The following is a 15,595-nucleotide window of genomic DNA, read 5'->3' as shown; positions in this document are numbered from 1 at the left end:
GTGTGTTCAGCTATACATGCAGTATACATTTTAGAGATGGAAAAAAAAAAAAAAAAAAAAAAAATCCTTGTACTTGTGACCACATGTGATGTGATCTCGTGGTAGCAGAAATATATGGCAAAAAAAAAAAAATAAAAAAAATAAATAAATAAAATAAAAAAAATAGAAATAATAATAATATATAAAAATAATAATAAATAAAATAAACAATAAATAAGGCAACAAAGCGCTAAAGCGATATACTTTTTTTTTGTGCCCCTCGTTGAACTTTACTCTTTGTGGAAATTTTTTTTTTTTTTTTTCCCACCTGCTCATAAACCTCTGTTAAGAAGCTTATTTTGAGAAACCGTTAAGATATCCACGCAAAATTTGCATGTTTAACACCTGGTGTATGTTAATTATGTACACATATGTGGATACATGTATGCTATTGAACCAACTATCATAACTGTTTAAAAATATGAATATAGATACATCTACTCATGTGCATATACACCTGCATTGAAAACATATCAAAAAATACAGAGCCTATTTGTACGTCCATGAAACGCAGAACATCAATCCAGTTGCATATATACATATACAGATAACCCATTTGTATATCATCAATCGACACAGCACATCAATCCAGTTGCGTAAACTCTATGAGGCACATTGCACCTGAGGAAGAAAAACTACCACACAAATATACATATCATCGGTGAGCGAAATCCGTTAGGAGTTAAACAAATACATAGTATGTAAATTGGAAGAACGAACACATAAGAGCACAGTGGGTGAGTATACACGTGAAAATATATATATGCACATACATGCATATATGTATGTATATATATATATATATGCATGCTTGTATGCACGTGCGCGTGAACTTTTCAACATAAATGAGAAATATAGTAAGTAGATAGAATGAAACTGCAAATGAATGATGGAAATCTGTTTCATGATAATGAAGAATATGAAAGAATCAAGAAAAAAACTCTATTCAAAATACTGCTGTCTGTGTTTATCAAAACATTGTTTGAGTCATTTTTGCAGCCACTGTTACCATTTTACATACTAAATTATTACGAAATACAAGTAAAAGAATTAGGAATATTGTTAAGCTTTTATTCCTTCTCTCAATGTGTAATGTGTTTGATAATAGGATTTTTTTCATCACTTAATAAAAAACATTTATTAGTATTTTTAATTATATTCAATTTAATTGGTATGTATTTATTTTATATAAAATTAAATTTTACTTTGTTAATCATTAACAGAATTATATGTGGAAGTAGTTCAGTTTTTATAGTAGTAGTTAATGCTATTATTAACGATTTAGTTGATACAAATGTATGTATTTATTATACATATATAAATATATTTAACGCAATTGGTATAATCCTAGGACCTCTGTTATCTTCCATATTTTTAACAATATTTAATTTTCAAATCATATTAAATTTTAATACCATTGGATTAATTGTATCTCTTCTAATCGTTTTGACAATCTCCAGCGAATTACTATCCCAGAGTCAAGATAATACAAGAAAACAAATTCTTCAAGATAATAATTTAGTTACACTTAATGTTGATACTAAGAGAGACAAAATAAAATATGGGGATAACACAAGAAATAGCAGGAAAAATTCATCACACTTAAAAAATGATTTTGCTCAGGAAGAATTTAATATTAATCTCATTGAAAATATAAAAAATAAATATGCAACATCTAGTTACAAAAGAGAAGAAAATTCTGTAAATAGTTACATACTAAATAAAAAAAAAAACTATTCGGATATTAATTATAATAAAAAAAATTTTAATTATTACAATGATGACTTTTCAGAATTGTCATCCTATCAACAATTTTTGAAGAGGCGAGATTATTTTTACATTTCAACATTAACCCATTATGTAAAACAAAAAATGTGCTCATTAGTTAACACCGCTCTTTCTTACAAGTTCAAATGTCTTCTTTCTATTTGTCTGTTCAGATTTACTTCAGCCTTTTCATCCAATTTGATGAGCAATATATTTTTTGTCTTTTATAATGACAATGTTTCCTCTGGTTCGTTCATCATTCAACAACACTATTCACTAAGCATTCCATGATTTGTGCATGTGATTATTATTGAATATTTATCCTTATAGTGTGTGTGTTTGCATCTCTATCTGCATTCTCGATTAAAAACAAAATAGATTATCCATATATCTTAACCTCGTCCTCTTTTCCATTATTTCTCCCACCCCCGTTCTACAGACAACAAACAAGTACAAATCAGCGTCTTTGTGTCCTTGAGTGGAATTATCATGATCTTTTATCAATATTTTTCTTTCTCATATATCCTCAAAACATTTGGATACAACGGTATGAAAGGATTCATACTGTTAATCCATATGTAGAAATATGTATATATACATTCACATTCATATGAACAGGATGGTTGGATTAAGATGGGGTTATGTGCAAGACAATTTAGCATCTAAGGGCACACTATACGTACCCCACAAAAATAAAGAGAAAATGTATTATTATTATTATTATATCTCATTTTTTTTTTTTTTTTTTTTTTTTTTTTTTTTTAATTCAATTTATAGGGACGGCAATTATAGGCCTGATCATACAAAGCACGGGAATTTTACTAACCTATCATAGTATAAAATATTACAATCTAATTTTTCAATATATAAGTATTTGCTTCATTCATTCATGTTCCTATGCTTATATAGAGCCAATCATACCAACAATCATATCTTTATTTTTTGATAAAAAGGATCAACTATTTTCTCAAAGTATTGTATCCTTCTTTAGATATTTATCTTTGACCATTTCTCCAATTATATATAGTTATTATTATATAGAAAATCAACTTTTCCCTTTTTTTATTTCTTCCTGTGTGTCCATTTTATCAATTTTTTTTGTATACCTCTCCTTTAAGTATCATAAAAAGATGAATTCTTCATGTTTGTTTAATTAAATCACCATATATTTTGTTTACTCTGCCGCAAATGTCTCACTCTTTAGCTTTTTCATTTTGTGCATTATTTGTCCATTTTTTCTTCATTATTTGTTCATTTTTTCTATATTATTTGTTCATTATTTGTTCATTATTTATTCATTTTTTGATCATTATTTATTCATTTTTTGTTCATTATTTATTTATTATTTTATTTTTTGACGCTTAGGCGGTCTGCGATGGGCTGACCCAACCAACACATACACGCACAACATTATCCCCGATTTGTTTGATAACATTTTTTGTTTGCATAGCGTATCTATGCTTAAAATATATGCCCAAAATATATGCCCAAAATATATGCATAAAATATATGCATAAAATATAGACACAAAATATATGAATAAAAAAAAAACCTTTAAAAACATATACCTTTTTTTTTTTTTTTTTTTTGTTACTTCTGAATTATAGAAGTGCGTGCATCCACAAGAAGCCAACGTCAACTTTCTTTCTCACATTTTGTTTCATTTTATTTAATCCATTTTGTTTATCTCCACATCTTTTCACTTTACCACGATGACTTTGTTGCAATTTCTCTCCTCTCTCCATTTAAATATTTAATCGCGAAGTTAATTTTTAAATTCATAGTAAGACTAAAAAGACTAAAAATGCTTGACGCTTGTGAAGGGGAAACCCGTATGCCAACTTGTGTACCAAAAATTGGCAAATATATGTATCACCCATGTGAAGAAAAAAAGCGAAATCAAAAGAGTGCAGTAAAATTAACTAAAAGAAATGAAAACAAAAAGAGAGACAACGAAATGAAAGACAAAAAAATGAAGGACAGCAAAATGAAGGGCAGCAAAATGAAGGGCAGCAAAATGAAAGACAGCAAAATGATGGGCAGCAAAATGAAAGACAGCGAAATGAAAAATAACCTCCTCCACACCACCACCACTACCACCTAGTAAATCTCCAATTTTTGCTATATTCCTCAAGTTCTTTATCCTAATCATCTCTTAAAAAAAAATTGTGATTCTGCCTTTCATTTTTTTTTGCGTGCACATATAAGCATTCATTTTACACGAAAATTTCCTTTCATTTTCGTTCAGTGTAAGTAGCCAAAAGGTAAGTGTATATGATATTCCCACTTATTTTTATTTTATTTTTTTTCTTCATTTTTTGTTGATATATATTTTTTTTTTTTTTTTTTTTTTTTTGTTAAATTTTAAAAAAATTTTCATATTTATTGTATCCTTTTGGTGCTGTTATTGCTTTTCTAGCATTTTTTATTTTCTACTTTTTTTTTTTTTCCCCTATGATCTAGGTTTGGAGCAAATTTGTTTTATCATATGACAGACGGAAACTAATTTAAAAGGCTGAATAAAGAGACATGTGCAGTTGTCATATATGTTATATGCAGATAAAATGGCAAAAAATTTCCCCACGTAGCTGCACAGTTACACAACCACACAACCATATATATGTATACGCGCGCATACATATGCTCTTGTGTGTTAGTACAAATGTTTCTTAACAGTTTACACACCTCGTCGCTCCACATTTTTCAGTTTTTCAAATTCATAACCCCATCACTAAGAAGTGCGAGTCACACTTTTGTACTCCATATAAAAAAATAATATCAAAAGTAAGGTCAAACGTTAAAGCAGCAAAATGCACATAGGAATTAAGAGTGTAAATAAAAATTCAGAAAAGAACTATTCTAGTATGACTAGCGAAGAGAGACTTAACCTTAAGAGGAAAATCATACAAGATGCTATAAATTTTTCCTATAATTTTTCTTATTCAAATTTTGTCAATTACCAGTATTTGTCTCAGATGTATGCTAGCAGTTCAGTAAGGTTTTCAAAAAAAAGAAAAGAAGAAAACTATCGATGCATGTCTATTCTTCTCTTCGGTCATATTTAGCACCTACATTTATATATAAAGGTGCTATTATTATATTGTGCCATATTTTCCAATTTCTCGACACACACATCAAATCGTATCTATTCTTTTTACTGCAAAGGATGAACTGACAAAATTGGAAAAAATCATTAGAGAAATAAAAATGGACGATAACAAAAAGAAAGAAATGATCAAGATAGCAAGACAAAAAATACCTCTGTCTTATTTTCCGATTAATAACAGTTAGGAGAAAAAAAAAAAAAAAAAAAATATAGCACAAGCTTGGCTAGGTTCATTGAAAAGGGGCCATTCTGTGCTATAATAAGATATCTGCACAAATGAATTTCCCTATATATATATATGTATGTATACGTGTGTACATATGTATACATGTACGTACACATGTATATATGCACACAATAGTTAATAACTATATATTTGCACACTCATATACACTTTATCCACCAAGTGTATAGTGAAGGAGAACTGAAATACTTCGAGAATTGTCTCATGCCTTATGTTAACAAGCAGGAAGACATTAAGCAGATACAAAAATTTCTCTATGATGCGTATCAAAATTATGTTATTTACAATGTAATAATGAAAAGTGTAGATAAGAAAGTGAATTTATGTATATGCCAATCAACATACATGTATCGGATGGCTTGAAAACATGGACTAATACACACTTTTTTATGAATGTGCAATTCAATGCATGTAGTTCGAATTCAAACATATATATAAAACTTCATGTTTGTTCTTACTCCCTTAAGAATATTTGCGAATTGTGGACAGAACAATTGGATTCACTAAACAAGTTAATCCTTTTTGATTCCTACATTAATAAAGTTAAGGTACAAAATTCATAAATAACAAAAATTTGCTGATGCTACATGAATACATACATACATGAACATAAACACAAGCGCATTCATGTGCATATGTATATGTGCATGTGTTTATGTGAACTGCATACACACAAATGTACTCCTTTACAGTGTCCATGTGCACATGTAACTAATTCTTCGTGGCATTGTGCACAGCCTCAGATAGACCCGATGCACGTGGAAAAACAGGAAAAAATACACATTAACAAGATTGAAAAAATCAAAAGAAGAATTCGAATGCACATCCATAAGGATAACGAAGTCCCTAATGTAAGACATCGAAAAGGAAAAGCACCCAACAGCGCGAATGAACTCACACCAGTAGATGTACATATATACACATATATATGTATATATAAAGATATATATATATATACACATACATGAGTACACAATTTCATGCACACATAACTACACACTTTATGCACGCACATATCATACATAACCACATGCGGGGTGAACCAATAACTTTACTTTAAAATTATTCTAAAAGGAAACCATGGAAAATAAGCAATATTATGAGACAAAGTCCGGAAGAACAAAAAAGGAAAATACTAATTTCGACGATTGGTTGTAATTACCTCCTTTTTGTGCATTTCTCTACTTATTCGTATATTCTTTTTTTTTTTAAATGACAAGGGAAAAAAATAAAATTTTCCTGCTGTTAACACACTCGAATGATCAATCGAAGGGAATAAGTTATATTTAAAAAAAAAAAAAAAAAAAAAAAAAAAACCAATGCGCCAAACAAATAAAGACAAATTCGAGGAAGCGGTGTTAATAGGAAAGAATAGTGACAAGCAAAACTGATAACAGGGAATAATGGAAAAACTTAACAAATGGAATTCTTTGTTACTAATAATTGAAATATTAAAAAAAGACATTGAAAAGATTTACACAGTTCTCACTAGATGAAAATATACTCAAACATGTGGAACAAATCAAATTCGTATATTTCATTTTTTCTAAATTTGACAACTGAATTTTATTCAATTTTTTTATAAATGTTTTTTCTTCCTTTGTCTCCTTATTACCTGAGCATATGTAACAGGCAGAACATATTTTATAATTATTTACACATTCCTTCATGCAATTCATTTTGTAATCTTTTTCAAAACCATTGTAACTGTGAGATATTTTGGGAATAATTCCTATATTGCCAGTTTTTACAGCATCGTGCATATTTATATCACTGTAGTTGTGATTCTTCACGTTTTTACCTTCACTCATTTCCATACATTCATGGCTATGTTTCCTCCTATTTGAATGATTCATCTCATTTATCACATTTGGTACATTCATCAAATTGACCAAATTTCCAATTGTATTGTTAATTATAGACGTCGTATTATTCTTCGAGTCCAAGGTAGACAACATTTCGTTTATAGTTCTATATACAATATTATTATCAAACAATGTGTTGTGTAAATATGTAATATTTTTATAATAACAATAGATATATATTTCTTTGTTCAACAGATCCTTCAATGGTTTAATAAAATTTATGTTCTTATATCTATTATCTATATACGCTGTACATATGGGCAAATTTATTCCATTGCCAAATATGGTATATAAAAAAGACTTATTAGAGATATTATTTGCATTATTACCCCAAAAAACGTAATTAATATTCTCATCTATACCATATTTTAAAATGTTGTTGTATATAATTAGCTCATTCATGTAGTTCAAGTAATAATTTTTTTCCTTTTTTATTAAGTCATAGTACACTAGAAATTCATTTTTATAACACTCATTCACAAAATAATTGCTCTTTAATACTGTAAAATGTACTTTGTTTACTTTTTTTTTAAACACTCCATTAATGAACAGTATCTTATTGTTGTCTATTGAGGGGTTCGATTCATCATTTATGTCATCATGTATTTTTTCGTTACCTTGGATTGTCAATGTTTCTTTCTCAGTGTTTATCATTTCCTCATTCATTTCGTTTTTTTTTATCCTTCCTTTCAAATCATCATTTTCCTCTAAAATACGAAAAATTTCCTGTATGCTTTTTATCAACTTAAAAATATAATTTTCATCTTCAAAAATGTCTACAAATATTATGTCACTAAAAATGCAATATTCATTCGTTAGGTAAAAATCGTTTTTTCTGTTTTTCACGTTTTTTAAATATTTGACAAATGAAAAGAGAAGAAAAGATGAGCATATATCCCCTGAAAATGCTATAGCTGTTCTTTTCTTTTCCTGTTGCACATACAAGGTGTTCATCATAATTTTTCCATTTTTTTCAGATTCCTTCACATATTTTCCTGTGTTTACATGCTTAAAATTATTTCTTGTTATGTTGTGAACATGTTCATCTTCAACAAGCATTTTAAAACACTTCTTTTCCTGTATATCTTTCCGTTTTTCATTTTCTTTTTCGTACTGTTGCACAACTTGATAATTATGATTTCCTTTGTTTTTAAATAAACACTTTTCCCTTAATGTATTTTTAAATGTATATTCCACCAGTTGTAAAAAACACTCTTTGCATGATTTTTCCCTTGTCCAAACTATAGCGTTGTTCTTCTTGCACTTGTAACACAAAGGATAATTTGTGTTCATTTTGCAATGTACCAACGTTTTCCCCGAAATTATTCTCACCTGCACGTATCATATATATTCGGGATTAATATCTTCACAGAGAAAAATCCTATTCTATGTTATATCACTTTCATGCTTTAAAAAAAAAAAAAAAAAAAAAAGGACGGAATTGTTCTTCTACAGTGGTCAAAATTTCAACAATTTTTTCTACAAATAATTGTTGTATTTTTTTTTTTTTTTTTTTTTTTTTTTTCTTTTTTTTTTTGCGCAGCAAAATTTACACTTTACAAAAATTGAAATATTTAATATCCTATTGTGCATTCCATACATTAACATATTGTAAAATTACAATTATGATGAAACAATTTTAGCTTTTTTAAAATGTTTTTCGTGGATCTTAGCTCGTGGCTATTTTTTGCGTAAAAAAATAAAATAATATATAAAAGATAGAGGATAACAGATAACATATTTACTCATTCCCCATCTTTGTGAAAGCACAAGGTATTTTTTTAAGCAACCCCCTAAACAGCCTTTATAATATACGCACTTATTTTTTTTTTAAGGATGAATTTAGCATGAAGTTGTTTATATCATTTCTTTTTCTACTTTCTTTTCATATTTTTTTTTAAATGTAACCCATGTACTACCACACATTTTCACATTCCTTTACTACACGATTGTTGTGTACGGAAAATGAGGAACGTCATATTTGCTTTAGAATAAAAAAAGGAATAACAAGAGTTGATTAAAATGCTTTATGAGGAAATTCCTCTCTTGTAACACATTTGGAGATATTTTTTTGTTTCGAATACAAATTTATACATATATACAAAATATATGCCTACACCTTATACATATATTCTTTATACGTATTTATCCCGCACTATATATTTTTGCCTTTTCCCAAGATGAATACGATTTTCCTGTGAACACTAAAATGGCATAATTGTTTTAAAGTTAGACATAATTACTTTTTTTTTTTTTTTTTTATTCTTTTTGTAATATTTTAATTGAATAGAAAATATAAAGGTTGGTAAGTAAATGCGCCAAATTAAAATATAGTTGCACTCATATATATACATGTAATACATTTGCACAGACATATGTTTACAACACGTTCTTATCCGTGATGTAATTGCTATAACATCTTACACATAGGTTATACATAAATAACATAGAATGCTATTTGAAAAATATTTCTACACAACTTACATTCAGTTTTTTAAACTGTAAAAAAAAAAGAAATGCAAAACGTGGTAATTCTATTCAAAAAAAAAAAAAACTAAATTATGTAAGTGTCAGTATGCATATTATACATATATATATGTATTATGCATATGACATAAATAAGTTAATTGTACATGTGTAGGCAGCATATAAATGGGCAACATATGCATACGCATGTACATTCGTATACCCCCCCCTCTCACTCCCCCGATAAAAATGCATTTTTCAATATATAAAAACAAAAATAATTTAATAGTTTTTTATCTGTGTTCAAATTCTATTATTTTTAATTTTTAAATTTAGTTATTTTTTAGTACATTTTTCTTTTTCTTTTTTTTTCTTTTTTTTTCTTTTTTTTTCTTTTTTTTTTTTTTTTTTTTTGCTTTTGTAGTATTTATGCAAAATATTTTAAATGTTCAAATTGCAACATAAAAAAATAAAAGGTTAGGTAACAGTTTTTATAAAAAAAAAAAAAAGAAAAAAATGTGTAAAGGTACAATAATTTGTGTAACATATGTTTTATATATATAAATGTACACATTATGCATATGTGTATATATGTGTACACATCTATATATAAATTTTATAATATAAGAAAACACATAAAATACACAAATACGCATTTAAAAACTGTGCGATATAATTTAAAGAAACATATTTGTATATTATTTATATCCTGCGTTTATAAAAACGATAAATAGTAAAATATATTGAGGGATGAAGAGTGTGTGTGTGTGGGGGGAGGAGTAGAGGTTAAAATATATTTTTCTTTCATCTTATTTTTTTCCTCTTTTTTTTTTTTTCTCTTTAATTTATAAAAATATATATGTTAACATATTATTATTAGTCAAATGTTTCATCGTCACTGTCCTTTTTTGTATGTGATTCACCCTCCTTTTTGGAATCTCCACCCATTTCTTCATCATCTTCGTCGTCTTCATCGTCTTCATCTTCATCATCATCCTCATCATCATCATCATCCTCATCATCATCTTCGTCTTCATCATCCATATCTTCAAAATCTTCATCATCATCATCCTCATCGTCTTCCTCCTCATCATCCTCCTCCTCTTCATCGTCATCATCCTCCTCATCATCTTCATCCTCTTCCTCGTCGTCATCATCTTCATCATCGTCATCATCATCGTCATCATCTTCCTCATCATCATCGTCATCATCATCATCGTCCTCATCTTCATCATCATCATCGTCCTCATCGTCATCGTCTTCATCTTCATCATCATCATCGTCCTCATCATCATCGTCATCTTTATCATCATTTTCACTTGTGTCAACTGAAAATTTTTTTAAATTTTTTTCATCATTTCCTTCATCTTGTTCTTCATCGTCATTGATTTTATCTATTTCATTTTCTTTATTTTTTTTTTCTTTTTTTTTTCTTTTTTCTTTTTTCAAAGCTTCACTCTTCTTGTCAACAGTTGCATTATCGATATTTTCCTCGACATTTTCAGCAGTTTCAGTGGGATTACTTTTTTTGCTAACCATGTTTTTTTTTTCTTTTTTATTATAGTCAGTGGTATTCAATGCTCTTTTTTTGGATGGTGAATCCACCATTTTACATTTTAGAAACAAAGTATACTAAGGATACTTCTTTTGGCACGTTTGTGAACTTATTAGAACCTTTTGCAAAACTTGTATATCTTATATGTACATACATGTACATAACTTTATATAAGCGTTTCTATATATATACTTGCATATACACTTTGTACATATTTATATATACACGTTTTATACACATATGCGCATATACATATATCCTGTTTCGTATATTGTTCAATATATACTGGTGTGGTACAGCTTTCCTTATTTTTTTTAAAATGAAAAAAAGCAAGATGTATAAAATATATGCAATAATTTAACAATCCAAAATGTCAAAAAAATAAAACAAAATGAAATTCGTAGAAACGAATGATTTAATAAAAAGGAAAAAAAATAAATATGTACAAAAACAGGTGAAAGTTAAAAAAAAAAAAAAAAAGCGTGAAAAAAAAAAAGGAAGAAAAAAAAAAAAAAGAAAAAAGGCTAATTAAAAATTACGTTTAAAAAAAAAATTTTCAGTAAGAAAAAAAAATGAGAGTTAATAAAAAAAATAAATATATTTGGAATGTGCTACTATATACTACTCATGTCCATATGTCACAAATTGTTTTTAAAATTGTTATAACATATTCATTGCGGGCGTGGCAAAACTGTTTAATTTTAAGCAAGCAAAGAAAAATATACCTAAAATGAAATTATACGTTTAATAAGTATGGGAAATAAATTAATAATATTGTTACTGCTGCATATAGCATACTTAATGATGTATTTATTTACATGTTGAATCATGGTCTTGATGTGCGTACAAATATTTTGTTAAGAAGGCAAAAAAAAAAAAAAAAAAAAGAGAAAACAAAAGAGCCGTTTTTAATGATATTATTCAATATATGTAAAAACGGGTAGTGATATAATTATGCATAAACATATAAAATGTATTCATGTAAAAACACTCGACAATATTTTCTTACCCAAATTAATTCATTTTTTTTTTTATATATAAAATATAATATTTATACATTGTTAAGTATATATACATGCCATATGTTTATATAAAAAACACATTTTTTTATTTCATCCCTCTGAGATAAATTACACAAGGGATGTAAACAAAATGCCTTCATTCATATATATACATACAATTAGTTCATTGCCGCCTGTGATTGTTCTTTCTATTTATTACAGTATATGTAAAAAAAAATCTAGCATTTTTATAAAGTTTAATTTTTTCGCTTTTTAAATTATTGAGCTAGTGCGTTGTCTGTCCGTCGATATTACTTGTTAGCAGTGCATATTTTATTTCATATGTAATATATATATTATATAATATTAGATATGCTTAGTATATATACATATGCTTAAATTTTCATATATAATCGTTTGCATGTTTATAACTTAAAAAAAAATAACCTTTTTTTTCTCATTCATTTTTTGAGGGGTTTCAAATGTATAATTTTATTATGTTCTTCTATATTTTATGCATTTTCAGCCTCCTAGATATCTTATTTTATACATGTATAAACAAATAAATGTTAAGTTTTTTTTTTTTTTTTTTTTTTTTTACATATGCATAAAGAAGCTATCGTGAATTCGTAAGAATCTCCCCATCCACTTGTTCTGTTGCACATTTTCAAATATGAACCAAAACTTTGTAAAAATGTTGTGAAGTAAATGGTTCTAGTGTTACTTGATGAAATATATGAATAACAAAAATTCTTATCTAAATATAACTAATTTAATACGCTAGGAGAAGTACATTCATTTAAATAACATCATCCCACATCACTTTTTTTTATTTTTTTTATTTGTAAATAATAAAAAGAGGGAATAAAAAAAATGCTTCTTCATAAAGTATGTAATAAGTACACTGTTAAAATTCTTACATATATTATATACACTTTTTTATTTATGCAGTTATATTAAGTATAAAAAAATATGAACATTTTTATAATTTGTAAGAAACATTTTTCGGTAGCTTTTAATTTTTTCCAAAAGTGATAAAATGACTGCCACTTGTTTTGCAAAGTACGCGCCATTCAGCATATTTGTTAAAATGTCTCCTTAAAAATGAATTAAAATAATAAAATAAAGGAATTTAAAGCAAACCCTATTGCTTTCTTGCTTGTGCAAAATATTTATATGTGTGTGTGTGTGTGTGTGGAATGCTATAATACAATCAGATTATTTACCTAATACACAAAGTTCTTAATTTCAAAATAAGCCGCACAAATTATACGTGATAAAAGCATATAAACCTACCATATTTATAATTCATGCATACCTTTTAACTTTCATCTGTACCGTTATAAAAAATTCACGTCGTTGTAAACTTTGAATAAAACTTTTACCCTTTTTAAAAATCGTGTTTATTTATTTAATTGATTTATGTTATTGTCAACATGTTATCAACACGTTCTTAATGTGTCATTAATTTATTTTACTATTTTTTTTTTTTTTTTTTGTTATTTTTGTCCCGAATATTTTATCGCATATAACATTACTATTTTACATTTCATTATTTTGTGGGAACATATCTTAAAAAAAAAATTATTGCGTATGTGATTAGGTGAAAATACTTAAATTTCTCTTCAGTCAGATTTATTCTTACTATTGCAAAAAAATTGCACACGATGGGGGTCTCATGGGTGTGTGTACTGTAACAGCGTTCGTTAGTTTATAAGGCTTATGATTTTCTTTACATTAACGCTTTTACAGTTGAAAAAAAAAAAAAAAAAAATGTTAATATATATAATGTTCCCTTGGTTTATCACAATGTTGCGGAATTTACATATGTATTTATTTTATTTAATTTTTTCTAAATCTTCGCACACATTATATATCTTCTGTTTCGTAAGACATCTGTATTTTTATATATTGGTCATGTTACAATTGTAAGTGGTGGGAAAATTATGTGCAAGTGTTTACAATGAAAAAATTATGCTATATACATTTAGCACTAGAAAGGGCAATTATTCGTGAATAAAAACCAATTACATGATGTACCTTGTTATTTAAAAATAATAACATTTTTAGTCATTCTACGTTATGTATGAATTACATACACACCTGTATAATAGCGAATGCATATTAAAGAGGGGTTCCAAAACAATGTAAAAAATTTTCTTACTCACTTTAACACTTTAGTAATAAAATATTATGTTGCTTTTTTAGGAAAGAGAACAATTACATATAATTCTTTAAAATGTAGTAAGGTTTGGTTACATGAATACTATTTTTTTCGCATGGGAAGAAAAAAAAAAAAATAAATAAAAATGAAAAAATGCACTGCAGGTCCCTTGTACGTTTTATATTATGGTACTACACTTGCATTAATCATTCAAACAGTGATGTTTTAAAAAATTTAAGTATATATACAAACATATTATGAATACTTGTCTTCATTTGCTTTTTGTATATGCTTCAATGCTCTGGTATAATCATAAGATGCAGGAAGTAAGAGAAAAACCTACTCCTTTTATAAATATTTTTCTTTTACCATTTATCTTGTTCAAAAAAATGAATCAAATACGATATACTTATAAAATATCCTCTTTCTTTCGTTTCACAAAAATATTCACTTGCTTTTTTATTTTTTTCTCATTTATTATGGCAATGGACATATGTACATAACGGTGTGATTAAGGTATATGATGGAAAGAAGTATATTTTGTCTTATAAGTTTTATGGTATTTATTCCTCTAAATATGCATAAAGAATTATGGACATGTACATATATGTGCTTGTGTCAGTACATGTATTTGTGCGAGTCTTACCTTCCCTGAAAACTTAATTTCCATTATGCGTTAAAAAACATTTAACTGTGACTTGGCCTCATTTATATCTCAATAATTCCCTTTTTTTTTTTTTTTTTAAACATAAATTACAAATAATATGAACAAAATAAAATTCATAATGGCGTTAACGAATAAAAAAAAAAAAAAAAAAAAAAAAAAAAAAGTTATAATATTTTACTCCACAAATATTTTATTCCTTAATTAAAAAAGTATTCATTTTTTTTTAATTTTTTGTAAAACGAATTCCTTTAGCCATTTTTTTCAAAAAGAGTTTTATTACCCTTCATACGAATATAAAAAAACATAGCGCTAAGAGCATTTGCCTTACCTCGGCTTAAACATGTATAACAAAATATATATAATGTAAAAAATGAAAACATTCGTGTAAAAGCCGTAATATATATTGTATATTACATAAATTACGTGGTATTATTTTTTTTTCCCTGTACTGCAATATTAATTTATATAAAAATCTGTAAGTTAATGCACGCGCCTATTGTTTTTAAGTGACTCTTTTTTTTCTGACTACGTTTAATTTTATTTGCCAAATGAAACATAAAAATTTGTGAAAATGCTCACGCACAAAATGAGAACGTTATTACCTTACATGTTAATATGTATATAGTATATATGCTACTTTCTCATACATATGTTTATATCAGCAAATTTAAATGCCTGATAATTTGTTTCAAAATAGTACACGAGAAGAATAGATACGTGC

At 27.0% G+C, this 15,595-nt stretch overlaps 4 protein-coding genes across 4 annotated transcripts; 2 read left to right on the top strand and 2 right to left on the bottom strand.

Annotated features, from left to right (window-relative positions):
• Nucleotides 1–909: 909 nt before the first annotated feature.
• PGO_126760 (transporter) lies at nucleotides 910–2,963 on the top strand (the record flags this gene model as incomplete). The annotated part of the gene is made up of 3 exons (XM_028689466.1): nucleotides 910–2,053; nucleotides 2,246–2,353; nucleotides 2,584–2,963. The coding sequence occupies 3 exons, from the start codon at nucleotides 910–912 to the stop codon at nucleotides 2,961–2,963; spliced, it is 1,632 nt and encodes a 543-aa protein (XP_028545267.1).
• A 1,653-nt stretch (nucleotides 2,964–4,616) lies between these two features.
• PGO_126750 (hypothetical protein, conserved) lies at nucleotides 4,617–6,314 on the top strand (the record flags this gene model as incomplete). The annotated part of the gene is made up of 6 exons (XM_028689465.1): nucleotides 4,617–4,799; nucleotides 4,972–5,092; nucleotides 5,320–5,444; nucleotides 5,624–5,698; nucleotides 5,894–6,007; nucleotides 6,231–6,314. 6 exons carry the CDS (start codon nucleotides 4,617–4,619, stop codon nucleotides 6,312–6,314), a joined length of 702 nt encoding a protein of 233 aa, XP_028545266.1.
• Nucleotides 6,315–6,607: 293 nt separating this feature from the next.
• Nucleotides 6,608–8,314, bottom strand: PGO_126740 (hypothetical protein, conserved; the record flags this gene model as incomplete). The annotated part of the gene is made up of 1 exon (XM_028689464.1): nucleotides 6,608–8,314. One exon carries the CDS (start codon nucleotides 8,312–8,314, stop codon nucleotides 6,608–6,610), a length of 1,707 nt encoding a protein of 568 aa, XP_028545265.1.
• A 2,049-nt stretch (nucleotides 8,315–10,363) lies between these two features.
• On the bottom strand, nucleotides 10,364–11,095 carry PGO_126730 (KS1 protein precursor; the record flags this gene model as incomplete). The annotated part of the gene is made up of 1 exon (XM_028689463.1): nucleotides 10,364–11,095. The coding sequence occupies one exon, from the start codon at nucleotides 11,093–11,095 to the stop codon at nucleotides 10,364–10,366; it is 732 nt and encodes a 243-aa protein (XP_028545264.1).
• Nucleotides 11,096–15,595: the final 4,500 nt, after the last annotated feature.

This window comes from Plasmodium gonderi (genome assembly GCF_002157705.1).
Source record: "Plasmodium gonderi DNA, contig: Chr12, whole genome shotgun sequence".
NCBI lineage: Eukaryota > Apicomplexa > Aconoidasida > Haemosporida > Plasmodiidae > Plasmodium > Plasmodium gonderi.
Note: the sequence above shows the minus strand (reverse complement) of the source record. Positions and strands in the feature narration are given on the sequence as shown.